Source organism: Cololabis saira, chromosome 12 (assembly GCF_033807715.1).
Source record: "Cololabis saira isolate AMF1-May2022 chromosome 12, fColSai1.1, whole genome shotgun sequence".
Classification (NCBI taxonomy): domain Eukaryota; kingdom Metazoa; phylum Chordata; class Actinopteri; order Beloniformes; family Belonidae; genus Cololabis; species Cololabis saira.
Window position 1 is genome coordinate 6,003,431 of NC_084598.1, and position 19,168 is coordinate 6,022,598.

The 19,168-nt window shown below is 43.2% G+C and overlaps 1 protein-coding gene across 2 annotated transcripts in view; it reads right to left on the reverse strand.

Moving 5' to 3' along the window:
• si:dkey-70p6.1 (uncharacterized protein LOC570575 homolog) overlaps positions 1-16,125 on the reverse strand; it is a 30,938-nt gene extending 14,813 nt beyond the window's left edge. For both annotated transcript variants that reach the window (XM_061735263.1, XM_061735262.1), the window contains exons 1-2: positions 15,738-16,125; positions 1,641-1,867 (exon numbers count right to left, since the gene is read on the reverse strand). In XM_061735263.1, coding sequence (XP_061591247.1) covers positions 1,641-1,774 — 134 coding nt within the window. In that variant the 5' untranslated portion in view covers positions 1,775-1,867; positions 15,738-16,125. The remainder of the gene's footprint in view (positions 1-1,640; positions 1,868-15,737) is intronic.
• Positions 16,126-19,168: the final 3,043 nt, after the last annotated feature.

Here is a 19,168-nt window from a genome sequence, read left to right on the forward strand (position 1 = left end):
CTCCTTCCAGTCCTGTTGTTTTTAGATTAGAGTTTTTCTCCAATCAGAATCCAGCTATCATGTGTTGCCAGGCTGCATGAAATCTGCCCAGGCCTTCAGAATCAATGTCTGTGCAGAGCGGGCAAGTACAGTTGATTGATAGTTGCGATAGCCAATCACATCATGAGTTGTGTCTGTAAGGCCCTCCAGCTGTGATTGGATATCAATACTTACTACTTTGAGCCACGGCAGTGGCGGGGGAGGCACACGACATTTTTGATACAGTGCAAACATTTAATACATTTTTTTCCATGTTTAATATGTTTTTATAATTTATTTCCATCATATCAAATCCATAGTAACGAACATAAATGTCAAATATACTGAAAACGGAACAGAAGAATCCTGCCCTTCTGCAATGTAAGAAATGTGATGTGCTGTGATGTTGTACTCAGAGCAGCAGGTCACAGAAAGCCGTGACGTCACGTTTTGACATGAAAACGTTTTTCACAAAGAGACCTGTTTATAGTGTCGCTGTTGCCAAAGTACGGCCGTCTTGTTAGTGTCTTTTTGATATTAAACTGCGATTTTGCAATTTATTGTACAATCTTGTTAAAGCTTGCATATTCTTTGTGGACTTGTTTAATACAAACTTTTGGAAAGATAATTTTAAAGACCCTTTTATTTTCCATTTTTGACGGTGGCATAGCAGATATGTTTTAATTGCTCATGCAGGGGCCTTCGCCTTCGCACAGTGTCTTGATGATTTGCAATTACAGGCTGAGCCTACTGTTAGTTTTTAAACTGCAAAAAGTGGGGGGGACAAATACATGATTTTGAAAAGTGGGGGGCGACATGTCCCCCTTGTCCCCAGTGGAAATTGCGCCGTGGCACTCACGGTGTTTAGCGCAGCAACGGCGTGCTGCCACTCACTCGCTTTATTTTATACTATTTATATACTTTTTCTACTTTTACTGTGACCACCAAATAATGTGGTTTTCCTGTCCTCCACCTCATCCACAGTATCTCGTTCTCAGTCTCCGGGAAATTTAGTTGCACGGTGGCTCGACACGTTTCATTCATCCTGATGTGCAGCAGAAACAGGCTGCAGGAAGCTGCTGCACATGCTCAGCAGGCTCATTTATATGCAAATACTACTTTGCATTGGCCATTTATGGTAGAAAGTGGGCGTGTAGAGGGCGGGATATGAGGCGAATTCACCTGCGCAACCTTCCAGCTGGACTGTGATTTATAAAGCGAACATTGCGAGCAAGTGTGCGTGCACAGGGTTTTATAAATCCAGATTTTTTTTGCACCCGCCATTTTCGGCTTTTGGGTTTACGTGCACTTTTAGTATGGATCCTACGCACTCTTTTATAAATGAGGCCCCTGGTCTTATAAATGCTGCATAATGAAAGGTATTTATTGACTAAGTTGACATGACTGAAGGCCTAAGTGTTAAATGCACCGCCCGCCACTTCAGTAGTCGGCTACAGTACATACAGTAGTTTGACTTTTGTTCATTTAAGCCCATTTTTGGTCATTTTTGATTTGGTACAAGTACGGAAGTAATACATTTGACTACGCCTTCCACCGATGATGTGTGCATGTGTGAATACTCTTAATGTCCGCGGGGATGGGCGTGTGCATGTTGCTCTCACCTCTGGCAGCCCACGCAGAGCACAACAATGAGAATGGTAACAACAAAGGCCGAGGCAGCAGCGATAGCGCCCAGCAGCAGGACCTTGCCGTAGGGAGGAGCCGTGAAGTTCAGCCCGTCCTGCATGGAGGCCATGTGGGAGCGCTGGCGCTCACTTGCTCTCACACACACACACACTCACACCCTTACACTCATGCACGCAGGGAAGTGCCTCCGTCTCACTGGGATCTGCAGGCAGAGAGAGGTGCTTAATTACAACATGATCTAACCTTTACCAAACAGTAAAGAGGATTAAAAAAACAAACAAACCGTGGAAGCAGAAGTGAGGGACAGTAAGTAAATATTCATTTTGACTATAGCAGGGACTTAAGCTTGAATTTGTTTGAGGAATTACGGAGCTTTGTGTGTCACAGCTGCACAGACACCAACAGCGTGGCAAACCACCAGCACTGTTTGTTTTATGGATGTGTTCAAGTACACAAGAAAAACATGATATTACATTCTTAAAAATATATAGAGAGACAATTTTGCAAAGACTTAGTTCTGTTGTTGTTGTTCCTCTTGGACAAACACAAATGTAGCACATGCAAACACACAGTGAGTCAGAGGAAAGCTGGACGTGCCAGCAGGAGACGTGCGTGGACGCCAGTGTGAGCAGACAGAAACAGCCCTCCTTCTTCGTCTGCTCCGTTCCCTTGCTGCTTCCCAGACCATGTCACATTTGGCAGCGTGATGTGTTTCAAATAAACAATAAAACACAGAGCTATATCAAAAGACCAAACAAACAAGTCTAATCTCTGTCAAATCACGCCATCTGTCTAATGCAACAACGTGTTTTCACATCTATTGATGTGTCTCTCTTGTCCATCAGCAGCAACAAGGTTGTGCTCTTCAGAAGAAGAAGGGTTGTGTGTAAAGACCAGGTGAACTGAAGTCACTTGTGCTATTTATTCGGTCATACAGATGCCTCAATCAAATAATTCAACACTGCACGATGATCTCTAAAGTAAGTAAAGCCTACTTAAGATTCAAGTCAAGCGTGAGCTGTTGTTTCACACTTTTCCTTCTTACACTGGTTGGTTTACCCTCATCCCTGGTTTTTAAAGAAAAAAATCCTACCAGGATGAGAAATGAAGTCAAAACAGGACAAAATTGATGGAACATTGTGTTTCTGTAAAAGGAATCAGTTTATGGAACAATCTGAATAAAGAAAACCAAGAATACAAATCAAACATTACATTCAGAAGAACAATTAAAGCCTGTATGTTAAGTAAATATAATGAAATATGTTAGTTAAGTTTTGATTGACATACCCATAGACGGCGTAATTTTATTTTATTTTAGTTTTTTATTCACTTAGTTGTTTTTTTTTTAATTTTTAATTTGTTATTTCTTGGGAAAAGGGGCAGATCAGATAAGATTCTTCTTCTTTCTGCTCCCTTTTCATTCACAATTTAAGAACATTTGTATTTGTATTGAATTGTTTTATTTTTTTGAATGAAATAAAGAATAAATGAAATGAAGTGAAGTTAAATGGCCGAGAGCAGCCATTCTGTTTTATCCATAAGTGAGCTCTGATTTCACACTTGTGTAAATAAACATGTATTTGCTCTCTGCTCTGCTCACCGTCACCTAAAAGGACTATTGATCTAATATCTGAGTGTAAAAGTCACACAGAATTCAGCTGGCAATTAATCACGGCTGGCGTGCCCCGGTGAGGTGTTCAGGTAACCGTTCTCGTGACTCACCTCTGACACATTTGTCTCCTCTCATTTATCATCAGAATCTTTGGTGTCTGAGTGCATCCATATACCGATTAAATCACATCCTCTGTGTTGAATTCATAAAAAGAAAGACAATTTGTAATAAAACCAACTTGCACATAGTAATATGCAATTCCCTCTGCATGAGGACTGCATGCAAACGTGTTTTCTTTTGATTAAAGGGGAACTATTATGAAAAACAGGTTTTTTCTTGCTTTAACATATATAAAGTGGTCTCCCCTCAGCCTGCCAACTCAGAGAAGGAGGAAAGAAACCAGATTCTGCAGTGTCTGTACAGCCGCCCGGATGAGCCATCCAGTGTGATGTGGATCTACGAGCCAATAAGATTCTGTGCATTTTCGTTACGTAACCAAAATGCAAACCACGCCCACAACTATAAAACCGTGTAACTGCATGAGCGTCCGACTATCGTAGCACTGCGTGACATCGGACTCTGTCCATCTCCCTCCAGCAGCTGAACTTTATTGAGGTTTTTGTAGTGAAATGAGGAGGAATCATAGAGATAACTTCTCATTTCAACTAACTGGATCAGCCGTTCCTCATCCATGACTGTTTCCTACAGCGCTTTCAACCGGCTTTCAACACGAGCGACAGGAAGAAAATAGAAGCAGGGCGTCCGTCAAATGTTCAGCTCAAAACGGCGCTGCAGCGCTGCAGCGCTGCGGCCAGTTAGGACAGGTCGCTGACGCTCGCTCGCATCGCATAAAGCCTGATTTATGGTTCCGCGTTAAATCAATGCAGAGCCTATAGCCGTAGGGTACGGCGTAGGGTACGGCGTAGGGTACGGCGTAGGGTACGGCGTAGGGTACGGCGCGCGTCGCCGCATAACCTACACCGTAGGCTCTGCGTTGGCTGCTTGGTGTAACGCAGAACCATAAATCAGCCTTAACTCCGCCAGCTCCACCATTTTTTCATAGCGGTGTATCACGTCATTCAGGCAGCCAATCAGCACAGAGCCTCATTATCATAGCCCCGCCCACTCAGAATCCCTCATAGATAATGAGGTTAGAAACGGTAAAGATAAAGACATGGCCCAGAGGCTGAATTTCTAATTTATTTAGAAAAAGAAATCAAAAGCTTGTTTTTAAGACATTCTAGGCCTGTTTAAAATAGAAATTAAATGCCATAATAGGTCCCCTTTAAGTTTAATTGAATTGCAATTAAAGTTACTCTTAAGGGGACATTGCCATCTGCACAAAACCCCAGGCTCATAAAAATATCTTCTTGTATCATCATTTGATTCAGTTTTATTTCCTAAGACAATGGATTCACTGAAGTATTAAATCTACTGTATTAAAGTATTAAAACTTCTTGAGGGAGTTTGTGTCACTATCACACCACCTGAACTGTTTTAGTTTGGATTACAGTACATTGTTGTGAAGTTGTAAACTGCCTTATTTAACTAATTATTTATGTGCACTTTTCATTTCACAATTTTTTTATAGCATCAATTCCCAACAAAAGTTATCTTTAGAATCACGTTATTTACAATACCACGCTGAACACTGGGAGGAAACCAGAGCACCCAGGAACTCTCTGGTCTTTTTTTATTTTGGGGGGGGGGGCATTCCTGCCCTGAATAAAGACCAGGACCAGTTCAGTCCAATGAATCAGGTTCATTACAATTCAGTTCAAATCTAGTTTATTCCACTGGGGTCCAAATTCAAAATTCCTTGTATCGCCAATTCATAAAAATCAGGCTCGATAAGGAACTTAATTTAACTGCAATCTTCATCCTGAGCAAGCACGAGGCGACAGTGGGGAACAACAAAACAAAATTAATTTAAGTTAAATGTCAAAACAGCTAGAGCTGGGCAGGTTACGGCTATTACAAGATACATTAACGTACATCTTATAACATCTCTATGATATGTAAATGCTATTATATCATGAAATCAATATGGGCTTAATGTTGCCTCCAGACTGAACAGGGTTGTTTCCCCGCAAGGTAGACTGAGATATAGACAGACATGCAGAAAAAGACGGAGGGATAGACACGATTTTTGATATTAAAAGTCTCCTCAAGTACATTCATTACACTAAAAAGTATATGTCAGTCCCAGGAGCTGAAGCGACATCAGATCTATTTATAGAACACAGATGTGGGTGAGACTGGCACTTCTCGGTGTCTGTTAGTCAGCTGGAATGATTCAGTGACTTGGAAGCTTAAATCAAAAACATTCACTCTACAATACATAAAAGACATATACGTGAAAGTCTCAGAGTCGACAAAAAGGATGGAGATGAGCCTTTTCTGCTCCTGCTTAGGCCTGTGTTGAAAAAATTGATTTCCCAATTCTAAATCGATTCTCATATTAATTCCTAAAAATCGATTCATATGTCTAAAGATTGATTTTTTTTTCTTTTATTTATTTATGTATTTTTTTTTGTCATCATTACATTACAACTTTTGGTTATTTTTTTAGTTTATCCCCAAAAACGGAATGTTTTGTTGGGCATGAGAATAACTGGTGCCATGTTTTTGCCTTTAAATATGTTTAAAGGTATGAAAACCTTAAAGTGTTAGGTTATAATTGCATAAATTGTCTATATTTCATTACTTTATATACTGTCTTGGGGTTAATTTGCAAAAAATGCTAAAAACCAAATGCTCAAAAGTTAAAAACCAAAATAGACCGAAAATGGAACAAATAAAAACGGAATGTGGGAAAAAATAAAAGCGATTTAATCCGTCTCTGTTTCCTCCCTGGATCTGTTTGGTAATTCTGACCCACGATGTTTCTGAAAGCAGTTCTATCAGCATTCTGGGAGCTGATTGGTCCTTACAGCATCATTAGCTGCCAATACTTGGTGTTTAATCTCAATATAATACTAGTTGTAATATTTTGCATAACTACAGTCATATAATTCATGCAACAGCTCAAAAAACAGTTTTAATAACACTAACCCAAATCAATATCGGCAAAATCTCAAAATCTTGATAATCGATTCTGAATCTTAAGAATCAGAATCGAATCGATTCTTGACATTTGAATCGATCCCCAGCCCTACTCATGCTACCTGCCTAACCCCTAGCCAGACCTCTCTGTCCCATGATGGCGTAAGAGCCATCAGAGGAAGTAAAATTGTGAAGGGTTACATTTCCAAGAGGAACAATTATCATATCTAACTTTATAAAAGATTACAAAGTAAAGCAGAGACATTTTGATGTTTTGAACTTAATCATTTTCTATTTGCTAAGATTATACTGTGTAGAGTACTTGTTACATCACGTGCCGCACCAAGTTCAAATTCACCATTTCACCCAAGTCATATAAAATACCATTTTATAAAGTAGATCAGTATCAAACCTAAAAAATAAAATAAAATGTTTTGATCATACCCCAACCTCCCAGTCCTAAAACCAAGAACCCCCGGAGAAATCAAGTGACTTATTACTGACAGAAATACAGAAAAACCACAGCTCCCAACAGGCTGAACAATTAATTAAATTTGAGCTGAAACTTCAGTTTGAAACAATGCAATTAGTAAACTGCAAAGGCTGAACGTATACATTATGCAACCTGTCTGATGCTTGAAGCACGGCTGCTCACTGGTCTCAGAGTCACTCTCAATCCCGGGTGACAGTCGTGCTCACCAATGAGAAGTCTACGCACGTTCAAGCGACGGCCCAATTCTTGACACATGGACATGGTGAAGCATACCATTTAGTTGTAATCTTTAGAGAAACGGCCACTGTTCCACCCAAAAATACAGAGGAAACAAGAAAGGAGGGATTTCTGTTGCATTTTGGATTTGATGAGGGAAACAGACAGCAAGGACAGCACTGTGCAAAACGTGCTGCAATCCAGCTGCGACAGCATAGAATACAACCAATGTTCAAAAAATACATTGAAAAATGAATGCAAGAAGCCACACAAACGTACAGATGATGTTTCTGCTAAACAGGTAAAACAAAAGTCTTTCTGAGGGTACCATCACAAAGAAATTCGGGAAATAAAACCCTCATAAAACCCCACACAAGGAGCTAACCAACTGTTAGCCACGACTTGGGTAAAGACATGCCGCCTGTCAACACAGCAAACAAGTGTGAGTTTGAAAACATCACAACTCTTGATAAAAGAGATTACATTCCCTCTCGTCATTGTCAGGTTGCACGGTAATATTTGCAAGTGGGTACTAAAGAAAAATACACCCGAGGCTGATTGCCAGAGGTGTCAAGTAACGAAGTACAAATACTTCGTTACCTTACTTAAGTAGAAATTTTGGTTATCTATACTTCACTGGAGTAATTATTTTTCAGACGACTTTTTACTTTTACTCCTTACATTTTCACACAATTATCTGTACTTTTTACTCCTTACATTTTAAAAACAGCATCGTTACTCTATTTCATTTTGACCTTTAAATAAAAACTATCCAGTTAAATTGCTCCATCCGGATAGAGTGAATTTGGTTGTGGTTGTTTCAGATGTTCTTGTCCAGTTTTGTTCTTACATCCGATTCCTCAGATTCCTGCAACTAAACTTGGATGTACATTCCAATAAAGGTTAGGATAAATGATAACATGCCTCTGAAGTTTGACTTTTTGCACCATTACAATACTTATAGGCAACTAGTCATCATATCTGCTGCTCTCTGAAACACATGTTAATGCTCAATAGTACACATATATGGTTCTTTAATATATTTGCATTATACTAAGATGCATTCATTTTCATTGGCTTTTGTCCTTAATGGCTTTTTCCCCCTTACATTACTTTTACTTTTATACTTTAAGTAGTTTTGAAACCAGTACTTTTATACTTTTACTTGAGTAAAAAACTTGAGTTGATACTTCAACTTCTACAGGAGTATTTTTAAACTCTAGTATCTATACTTCTACCTGAGTAATGAATGTGAATACTTTTGACACCTCTGCTGATGGCAACGTTTGTAAGGTGCTTAAATTAAAGTTTTGGACGCGTCACCAAAGCCCTCAATCCATCTGGCAGAAGTTGATTTATGTATCCTGATCATGCCAACGCCGGCCCTATCCCCCACTCCTACAGTTATCAGTCCCGGTAATGAGCGTCATCAGATCTAATCACACTCATTGATACGGGCCCCAGCTGACCTCCATCCATCTCTCAGTGTAGCCTCAGCAGGCTGCTATAAACTATTCGGTCCCCCAATAAACAGAAATCAACCCACTTTACTTTGACGAGCTCTCCAACAGCAACATATGAACTCTCTAGAGGTATCAGCGTTAACTCAGTTAGTTTTATAGCTCTTTAACCATAACGCTGTATTTTTCTTGACAAAGTCTCTCCCAGCAGCAACAGAAAGGAGAAAGAAAAAATGATATAAAATTCCAAACATAACTGTAGTCTCGTCTCCCGAGTGAAAATCTAAACCAAACCAAACAATGGCTTAAAATGTTGACACTTTCCAGCCGTTGTTTGGAGGGGAAAAAACACGAGTACCATAAAAGAAAATAATGGTCCCATGGAGAGCTCACACAGACGTGTGTGTGTGACTTTTCCACAACGGACTTGAGACTCGTGAACATTATTTATTTCATTTTTCCAGCATGAAAGTCGTTCCCTCCCCTAATATCAGGCGTAACCTTGCGGATGTCCACGCCGCAACCGCCGACGTGACAGTAACAACAATGGCCAGCCCGCATGCTGCACAGGTTCTGTGAGGAAGGCGGGCTGCAGAGCTGTCTCTGGCTGCAGAGCTGTCTCTGGCTGCAGAGCTGTCTCTGGCTGCAGAGCTGTCTCTGGCTGCAGAGCTGCCTCTGGCTGCAGAGCTGCCTCTGGCTGCAGAGCTGTCTCTGGCTACAGAACTGTCTCTGGCTGCAGAGCTGCCTCTGGCTGCAGAGCTGTCTCTGGCTACAGAACTGTCTCTGGCTGCAGAGCTGTCTCTGGCTGCAGAGCTGTCTCTGGCTGCAGAGCTGTCTCTGGCTGCAGAGCTGTCTCTGGCTGCAGAGCTGTCTCTGGCTGCAGAGCTGCCTCTGGCTGCAGAGCTGTCTCTCTGGCTGCAGAGCTGTCTCTGGCTGCAGAGCTGTCTCTGGCTGCAGAGCTGCCTCTGGCTGCAGAGCTGTCTCTGGCTGCAGAGCTGTCTCTGGCTGCAGAGCTGTCTCTGGCTGCAGAGCTGCCTCTGGCTGCAGAGCTGCCTCTGGCTGCAGAGCTGCCTCTGGCTGCAGAGCTGTCTCTGGCTGCAGAGCTGTCTCTGGCTGCAGAGCTGTCTCTGGCTGCAGGGCTGTCTCTGGCTGCAGAGCTGCCTCTGGCTGCAGAGCTGCCTGCATCACATGCAGCTGCACAGTCAAACATCTTGCATGTGACAATGTTTCATTTTATCCAACAAAAGTCAAAATTGTAGCTTTTCCACTTCAGAACTGGAATGTCTGTAAACTTTGAAACAATAGCGACCTTTATAACAAAGGGAGGTTACTTTGATTAGGCTTGCATTGCTGAAAATGTGAAACATTTTTGTTTGACACCGTTGTTCACAACTCACTGAGGGTCAGGGTTTACAATCGCCATGACAACAGTTGGGAAACTTCACTTTTCCTCTTCAGCTAAAACAATCTGCTGCCTGCTGACACTAACCAAGAGAAAGACCAGTTATTATCAACACCGGCTACAGGCAGGTTACCCATTCACTGCTGACCACATCAGGTTATGGGCTCATTTACCGTCACACTAGGCGCAGAAATGAGACAGATGTGGATGAGATTGTAAGAAGTGATGTAAATGTACCATTTTGGATTAGGAATTCCATAGGAATGCTGTTATCTAAGAGAAACAAATGCTGCTGAGAGGTCAGAGAACCTGCATTACACCCTTAAGAGACTTGAGACTTAACTTGGTTTAATAAAACATGACTTGAGGATCCCTGGCTCTTCATCTTTCTGAAAATAATTCCAATGTTATATTGAAATATATATAAACGTTAATTATATCTCATTTTTACAGCACAACTCTCTCGTCTATGGTCACTTATGACACAAACACACCCACAAATGCTACAGTGACACACAGACCCTCAAAGTGTTCACTTATGCATCTGTGATTGAAGAGGCCGTGATGACGTTCAAATGTAGTGTTGATCTTCTGAGAAACATGAATGTTCTTCAGCTCGGACCAATAAAAAGCCGTGCCCAGTTCACAATTATGGTCTCACATTTATAGCGTGCTTATATTCAGAAGCTGGAATTTCCAAGTTTCAAATTGGAAATTTCAACTGGAATGCCCCCTCATGTCTGAATTCCAACTCAGAAAGTTGGAGAAACCTCACCTACCCCAACTCTAGAACCCAAACTGGAAGCTACTTGCATAAACAAAGTCAATACTCAGATAATTTTACTGTTTACAACAGTTCTGCTTCGTTTTATTCAGATAAAATAAGTTGTTTTTATGTGCTAAATACTGCATACAGCATTGCAATGAATCAGTTTGTATTAGTTTAGTATGTTTGGAAAGGTTCATTTTCTGACGTTTCAACTTGACCGCGGTCACCTGGAAGGACAGCTCCCTTACCAACCATGTCTTCACTGCTCTGGCAACAGCAGCTGCTTTCAGAGGGTGGAGTCGTCCACCGGGTGTGCTGCCCACTGCCACGGTACAGCTATTGCTACAGAATATAAAGACGAAGTGGCAGTAAAGGTGAGAGTTTATACTTTTGCTCTGATCAAGGTCTGTGATGTCACAAAATCCTGCACATGTGATTGGCTCAATTAATAATAAACTGTCAGATTGAGGCCTCACAATGTGCAGAGGTGTCAAGTAACAAAGTACAAATACTTTGTTACCTTACTTAAGTAGAAATTTTGGTTATCTATACTTCACTGGAGTCATTATTTTTCAGACGACTTTTTACTTTTACTCCTTACATTTTCACACAATTATCTGTACTTTTTACTCCTTACATTTTAAAAACAGCCTCGTTACTCTATTTCATTTTGGCCTTTAAAAAAAACTATCCAGTTAAATTGCTCCATCCGGATAGAGTGAATTTGGTTGTGGTTGTTTCAGATGTTCTTGTCCAGTTTTGTTCTTACATCCGTTCCCTCAGATTCCTGCAACTAAACTTGGATGTACATTCCAATAAAGGTTAGGATAAATGATAACATGCCTCTGAAGTTTGACTTTTTGCACCATTACAATACTTATAGGCAACTAGTCATCATATCTCCTGCTCTCTGAAACACATGTCAATGCTCAATAGTACACATATATGCTTCTTTAATATATTTGCATTATACTAATATGCATTCATTTTCAATGGCTTTTGTCCTTAATGGCTTTTTTCCTCCTTACATTACTTTTACTTTTATACTTTAAGTAGTTTTGAAACCAGTTCTTTTATACTTTTACTTGAGTAAAAAACTTGAGTTGATACTTCAACTTCTACAGGAGTATTTTTAAACTCTAGTATCGATACTTCTACCTGGGTAATGAATGTGAATACTTTTGACACCTCTGACAATGTGGCAGGGTTTTGTTGTATCAAACTTCCTGAGTTGCTATTAACTTCAAACACCCAAATAAATGCACTTAAATACAGAAAAATATACTTTTTTTTCCTCATAATAGGTCTCCTTTAACAAAACAGATGTAAAATCACACATGACAAAATCTGAACATTAATGTGTCATACTTTTCACACAGATGTTTTCCAGATTTTTGCCAATTTGCATTTCTCTCAGTAGACATCCAGGGATGAATCCAACTGTTCTCAGCATGAAATCCAATTTGCAACAAATTTCATACACAAGCCTGTTAATGGTTGTTTGCATGCTGATTTTAGACTCTTCTTCTAAGTTCAGCAGGCAGTTTGTGTGACCTGCTTTAAACGCCACTAAAGCATCCCTCTGTTCTTGGTCTCAACCAAAGCAGTTCTTTACTGAGAAGGCTGATATGGTGGATTTGAAACGCAATTAGCATCTATTAGGATCATTGATCATTTAATTCGGAGCTGCAGCAGTGTTGAGACGACTGTATCGGTGCTAATTTGACAACAGAGCAGAGCAGTGGAGACAGAAAGGGTAATGAGATAGAAGAAAGGGGGAAAGTGTATGTGTGAAGAAGGAAGGAGGGAGGAAGACATGCGTGGGAGTCTCGTGGCAGGTGTTTGAAGACACTGATAGAAAATGATGAGAACAAGCTGTCACATTTCTGCAAGAGGTTTCAGGTGCTTCATTTCCCCTCCTTCCTGTTTTCCCCTTCACTTCCCTGCGCCTGCGAGCGGGTCCACCCCTCCATCCCTCTCTCCTTCTACCCCCCTGCCTCTTGCCTACGGTATTTAGCCAGAGTGACGCCTCAGCACTGCAGTGTAATCTCTGGCCCGAGAGCTGCTTCGTCGCCTGAGCCAACCAATCGGACAGAGCGCTCGGAGCAGGAGCGGAGAAATCACCCTCCACCGGCTGAACAAAGCCCCCGCTCCCCCAGCACCGAGGGCCCCCGCCTCCCCCTGCTACTTGGGATGCTCAGCGTGCTCGTCACAAACGCCTGCAGGCACAGGTTTGCCAGGTGTTACACACACTGAGGACTTACCTGCATGTGGGGAAGAAACTGGTGCATCGCTGATCACTATCGTCAATCTCTGACGCTCATTCTTGACTAGGCAACGAAACAGCATCTCCATGCATGTGGTTGAAACCAAGGGGGTCAATTAGGTATAAGGTATGGCAGTCGCCATGGCTTCAAGGGAAAATGTAAATGTTTGTTTTTTAAATACATTTATGGAATTACTCTGTGTCTATTTGTATTTATTATTCTTTTACTTAATACATATAGAATAACTACAAATGCAAATCAGAACAACATGATCGATTTCACTAGTTATTATACACTGCAAAAACTCAAAATCTTAACAAGAATATTTGTCCTATTTCTAAAATGTCTAATTTTTAGTCAAAACAAATCTCATTACATTTGATACAAGACTCAAAAACAACGATTTTCACCTGTTTCAAGTAGATTTTCGCTTAAAATAAGTAGAAAAATCTGCCAGTGGAACAAGATTTTTTTTGCTTGTAATGAAAAGATAAATCTTGTCCCACTCGCAAAATTTTTCTACTTATTTCAAGTGAAAATTTACTTGAAACAGGTGAAAATTGTCCAATAACAAGTTATTTTTCTGGTAATCACTCTTGTTTTAAATGTAATGAGATTTTTTGACTAAAAATGAGACATTTTAACTAGAAATAAGACAAATATTCCTGGTAAGATTTTGAGTTTTTGCAGTGAGCGAGACTGCATTTGAAAAAGTTCCAATTTTCTTGACCACACAGTTAAGCTACATAGCAGACTTCTGTGATGAGTATTTGCTGGATGTGTTGGTTGATACTCTAGTTAAATTCTGAGACTCGTAACCTTGCCATACCTTAGCTTCCACTGAATTGACGCCACTGGTTGAAACATCCAAACCGTTTGTTTTAAACCAAACTTTGGATTGAATTTGGATTTTTAGACTGTTTTTCAGTCTAAAACACCAGAGCAGACTGTGACTCATATGGTATAGAGTCTCTGTTTTATTAACCAAAAAATGATTTCATCATGACAGTTGTTAGTTCCAGGTCACCTGTTGGCCTGAACTGAATCTTGACATCGGATGAAGCATGCTGAGTAACACCCTTGGAAGACCTCACAGAAATTAGCACAGATCCAAAGCCCCCCATAATCCTCCCCTTTAAGAGAATATTCATGATTCAACACTGATCAAGGCTGTCAAGGAAAACACATAAAAACTGCATGTTGAGCAACACGGTTCACCCGAGCGGCAGACATTGGATTTTCTTGGAGAATGTGTGGCGTTAACATGTGTCTTCATTATTAATAGTACTGGAGCGGCTCTCACACAGGCCCAGCCAGCAGCGGCTCCCCGCCAATCTGCTCAGGTTTGGATAAAACCACCTGGGAGTTCATGTGGACCAAAATCCTCACCCTCTGTGACACAAATAACAGCAAGGCCTGTGTGTGTGTGTGTGTGTGTGTGTGTGTGTGTGTGTGTGTGTGTGTGTGTGTGTGTGTGTGTGTGTGTGTGTGTGTGTCAGGGGGAGGGAGGGAGAGAGATGGGGGAGAGAAAGGAGACTGCTATTGTGTGAGAATGTGAATTAGGTCAAATGTTTGCTTGCAACGACGATTAACCATGCCCCTGTGAGGAAGAAAGCGGAAGGCTGTGTGGATGAAGCTCTGCTTCATCTCTCCCTCTCACACACACACACACACACACACACACACACACACACACACACACACACACACACACACACACACACACACACACACACACACACACACACACACAGTCTGACATTATGAATATGAAACCACATCGCAGAATGAAGCATCTTCCTCCTCCACACCGCCTCGTGAACTATAGTAACAACATAGATGCTGAAATCAGGATTTTACCATCTGGGTCCATTTCTGAGAAAATAAAGACGATCCGTGAATGGATTGTGTGTGTGCGCGCATGCGTGCGTGCGCGGGTGTCGAGGGAGGATCTCTGTACGTGGCTCATAATAATAACCCCCCCATCAATCAGTGGCGGGTTCGGGCCCGGTTCCGCCGCGCCTCTGGCCCCGCGTCCCTCACACCAACAGGTTTAGGGATGCGCGGCCCCGCGCACACGTGCACGTGCACGGGGGATTTTAAAGGTGGCGTTTTCAGTTGAAGCAGGTAAAAACAGATAGGAAAAAAATAAAGCAATAACCCAGCTGATCCCAGAGCGGTTCTTATCGGGGGTTTGTTTCATGGAGCGTGATTTCTCCTCTCCCCCGCCCCCCCACTACCCCTCCAACCCCCCCATCCCCATCCCCATCCTCCACATCCTCCACTCTCATTATCAAAGCGTTTCCGACGCGTCTCCAGATCAAAGCGCGGCTGGCGGAGGATGTTGCGTCCCCGAGGTCAGCTGGCAACTTATCATCATCACCCGCCCGAGCCGGTCCCAGCCCCCCACGCCCGAGCTGGGGCTGGAGGGGGGGTAGGGGGGGGTCTGCAGACGGTAATGATCCGTGTGCTCCACGCTCACGGGAAAAGCGCGTGATCGGGGGCTTCCTGCGCCCTCCGCGCGTCAGATCCCCGTCAGGTTCTCACACGGATCTGGGGAAGAAAACGCGCCGCAGTGTGTGCTGCTGAGGGCGGCTGCGCACGTGTGCGTGTGTTGGATGTATGACCAGATGAACCAGGGAACAAGCATGCAGGGAGGAAACAATATAAAATAAAATACAATAAATGGCACAGCTGCAGGCTGTGCGTCGTGGATGAATAAAAGATGCTGCGTGTGCGTATCAGGCTGGATCTATAGGCACATATGAATGTGACATCCAGCTCAGCACTGCGCTATCATCTACTCACTCAGCTCAGGGCTGTGGGGGGGCTCGGCGTGGACCCCGGCGCTCCCCGCCAGCATACTCGGCCGCCTGCAGGCGTGGACTCGGCTTTCCTGGGCTTCTCTGGGCTTCTCTGGGCTTCACTGGGCAGGAATGCAGCATTCCGCATGTGGCATTCCTAGAGCTCCCGCTGACCCCCCTCGCACCCCCGTCCTCTCCTCTCCTCAGCCCGGCCGGGAGGGGAAGGGCTGAAGGGCTTCACCTGCGCGTTTCCCTGCGCGTCCGCTCCGCTCCGCCGCGCCGCCGCCCTGCAGCTTCCGAGCGCGTCTCTCCGAGTGACAGCGATCTGCTCCGCGGTCCTTCAAGCCCCCTCCATCTCTGCGCTCCCCTCGGCTCGGATCCTGCTTCCATGTGACACAGGCAGAGGTGGAGAACCCCGCCGCCCCCCGCCGCCCCTCGACGACGCGTCGCTCCTCTTTGGATTCTGGCGCTATCTTTCGGGAGGACGGGGAAGTGCGGGTGGAAGTGGGGGTGTCGGTCGGTCTGTCGCCTCTACATCCCCACTGGTGGGAATAAACCTGTCCGAGTCCTGGGAATAAACCTGTCCACGTCCTTGTGAATAAACCTGTCCAAGTCCTTGAGCCTCCAGATGTGGACACTTTATTCCAGTCAGGCGGCGCGCTATTAGATGTTGAAATAATGTTCATGTCTCACACAAGTTCTGTCTGTCAGAAGTGAAATAGTTGCAAGTCTAGCTTTTATTTCGAGGCCTTTTTTCTTATCTCTCCAAAAACGTGTGTAAAATAGTGAATGATGCATCCCTTCAGGAGCCACTTGACTTCAATATTCTACTTCAGTCAAATGTGGGGCAAATGTTTGGATTGAGAAACAGAAAAGCTTGGAAATATCAAATATAAAACAGCCCCCCTGATGGTTTTGTTTGTTTGTTTGTTTGTTTGTTTGTTTGTTTGTTTGCTGTAGTTGTTCTCCCCTTGTTGTTTTCTGCCCTTGCCTCTCCACCCCTGACAGCTTTCCCTCCGCTACTACCACCACCTGCTGGAGTGTTCAGAGCACTGGAGAACAGCACCCACCTATCAGGCTGCAGAGCCCGGTGTTGCTGTATGAGGGTCAATCCGTGCCACAGTCACAGAGACAACACAAGACACTCCAGCAAACGTCCTGGCCGCTGTTCAACCACCTGGGCAGATTAAACGAATCAAACAAACGAAGTAGGATCTGTGTGACTTTGGAATTCAATTCAATTCAATTTTATTTATATAACGTCTATTACAACATAAGTTTTCTTTAGGATCTTTCCAGATACCAGAATATGACCCCCAAGCAATTATCAAATAAAAACTGGCAGGTAAAAACTCCCTTGGTGGGAGAAAAACCTTAAGCCAAACAGTGCCAAGGAAAACTCCCCTTTAGGAGGGAAGAGACCTGGACCAGGACCTGGATCATAAGGGGGGGAGAAACCTGGACCAGGACCTGGATCATAAGGGGGAACCTCCTGCTGAAGACCAGCTGGGCAGAGCAGGAAAAGAGAGAACAGACAGAGAGAATGAAGAACAGAGAAAAGGGACTTTTCTTATTAGAAAGGTTTATAGAAATGTCCACAAATGTAACTTCCTGTTTAGTAAGAAGCTGAACAGACGCGTTGATGACAAAAGTTGTGGATGATCCGATCACAAGTGGACAATGCTAAATGTACTCGGGACACATCAAGGATGTTCCTAGACCTGATCCAAACCTTCAGAGATGATCTGAACCAGGCACTGCCACAGTTTTGTGGTCACACCAGGACTCCCCAGTGACCTGATGTGACTCCACACAGGCAGCTGAAGAGGCAGAACATGTGAAACCTCTCTCACACAATGAAACATGCTTGAAATAGTGAGCCTAGTGAGATGTGGACACAAGAAGATCTTGTGTTTTAATGCAAATAGTCATCCGGTGGGTTAAAAAGAACATGTATGCAATGTAACTGCAAAGGATTTTTTTGGAAAGACTGAGTAGGATCAACAAGTTCAAGTATCAAGACCAGAAGCTTGTGGGCAGATGAACTGGGAGTAAGTGTGTGTGCAGCAGGGGGGTGGAGCTGTATGAAACCTGGCAGGCAGGCACGCTGCACGGTCTATCCCCAAGCAGGGGGGAGGATGTACAGTGCTTTGGGCTACGTTGTGTCCTTTATAAGGTTCAACGTCGGTGAAAGCCCACAATCCCGATGCCAATTTCTGGAAGATATGTGTCTGAAGCAGCAGCGCAGGAACAAGTCTCCAGAAAGAGGAGATGACCAATAAATCTGGATTCTTTTTTTTATGAAGTTGTTGTTGTTTTTACTGTTTCATAAGGGAAACATTTCCCAAGAGTCTGTGTGCAATTATTCATGTGTTATCCCTCATTTCTGGACAATGGTCCACATGGTTCTGGTCCACATGGTTCTGGTCCACATGGTTCTGGTCCACATGTTAAACTCTCATTATATTCAATGTAATGTTTTGTTTTTGTAAAAAATAAAAAATAGAACAGTCTATTTTTGTGTTTGATAGTTTTTCTTTTGTAGATGTTATCACAGTGGATAATTTTGTTCTCCACCTTTATTTGGCAGGGCTGTTACCTCCCTGTTTACCTGCTCGGAACCAGCACCATCGGTGGTTCAGTGTCCTTCCCAGGGACACTTTTGGCACTTTTACACTAGTACCAACCCGACTCGACTCGCCACGCCTCCACTCGCCTCCACTCGCCTCCACTCGCCTCGCCCTTGTTTTTTTTTAGACACCCAGATCAGAAGTAGAAGGTTGGAGAAGCTGCTGTGACGTATTTGATTGTTTGATCTAAATGGAGAAGACAACAACACTAAAGATGTAGAACCTGGAGGAGATGATAGATGTGCTGCTGGGTCTGTGACTTGTGTTTGATATCAAGTTAAAAAATGAGAGTGAGAGAAGCTTCGAGCCGCAACGCTTTTTTTTTTGTTTGTTTGTCTCTGCGCTGCTGAAAAGTCAACTGGAGCCGTGAGCAGCTATGAAGTGATAGAGCTTCTGGTGGATCTGGTCGTTCCTTATCGCCGTCTAGATCGCTTTTTAATTCTCTCCTCAGACACCAGGTTTATGAACATCTGCACCTCAGAGTTGAATCATGAAATAGACTTTTGTGCTGCCATTGCCTGTCGAATAAAATGAAGAAGTCACGAGTCGCTCTTTCACTGATTTCCTCCTCCTGACTCAGACGTCTGACTCCAACCCCCCGACTGTCACGGGTGTGGGGGTGACCCAGATGCAGGAGAGCGAGGCAGGAGTTCGCAACAAAAAGGGTTTATTTACAAAAAACCAAAGCGCCGCTTAGCAGGATCAAAAACACACGGAAACGGGGATCAAAAACTGGAGCAAAAACGGGACACATGGAGGGAAACACAGTACGGAACCACAAGGAGCAAGGGAATGACAAGACCAG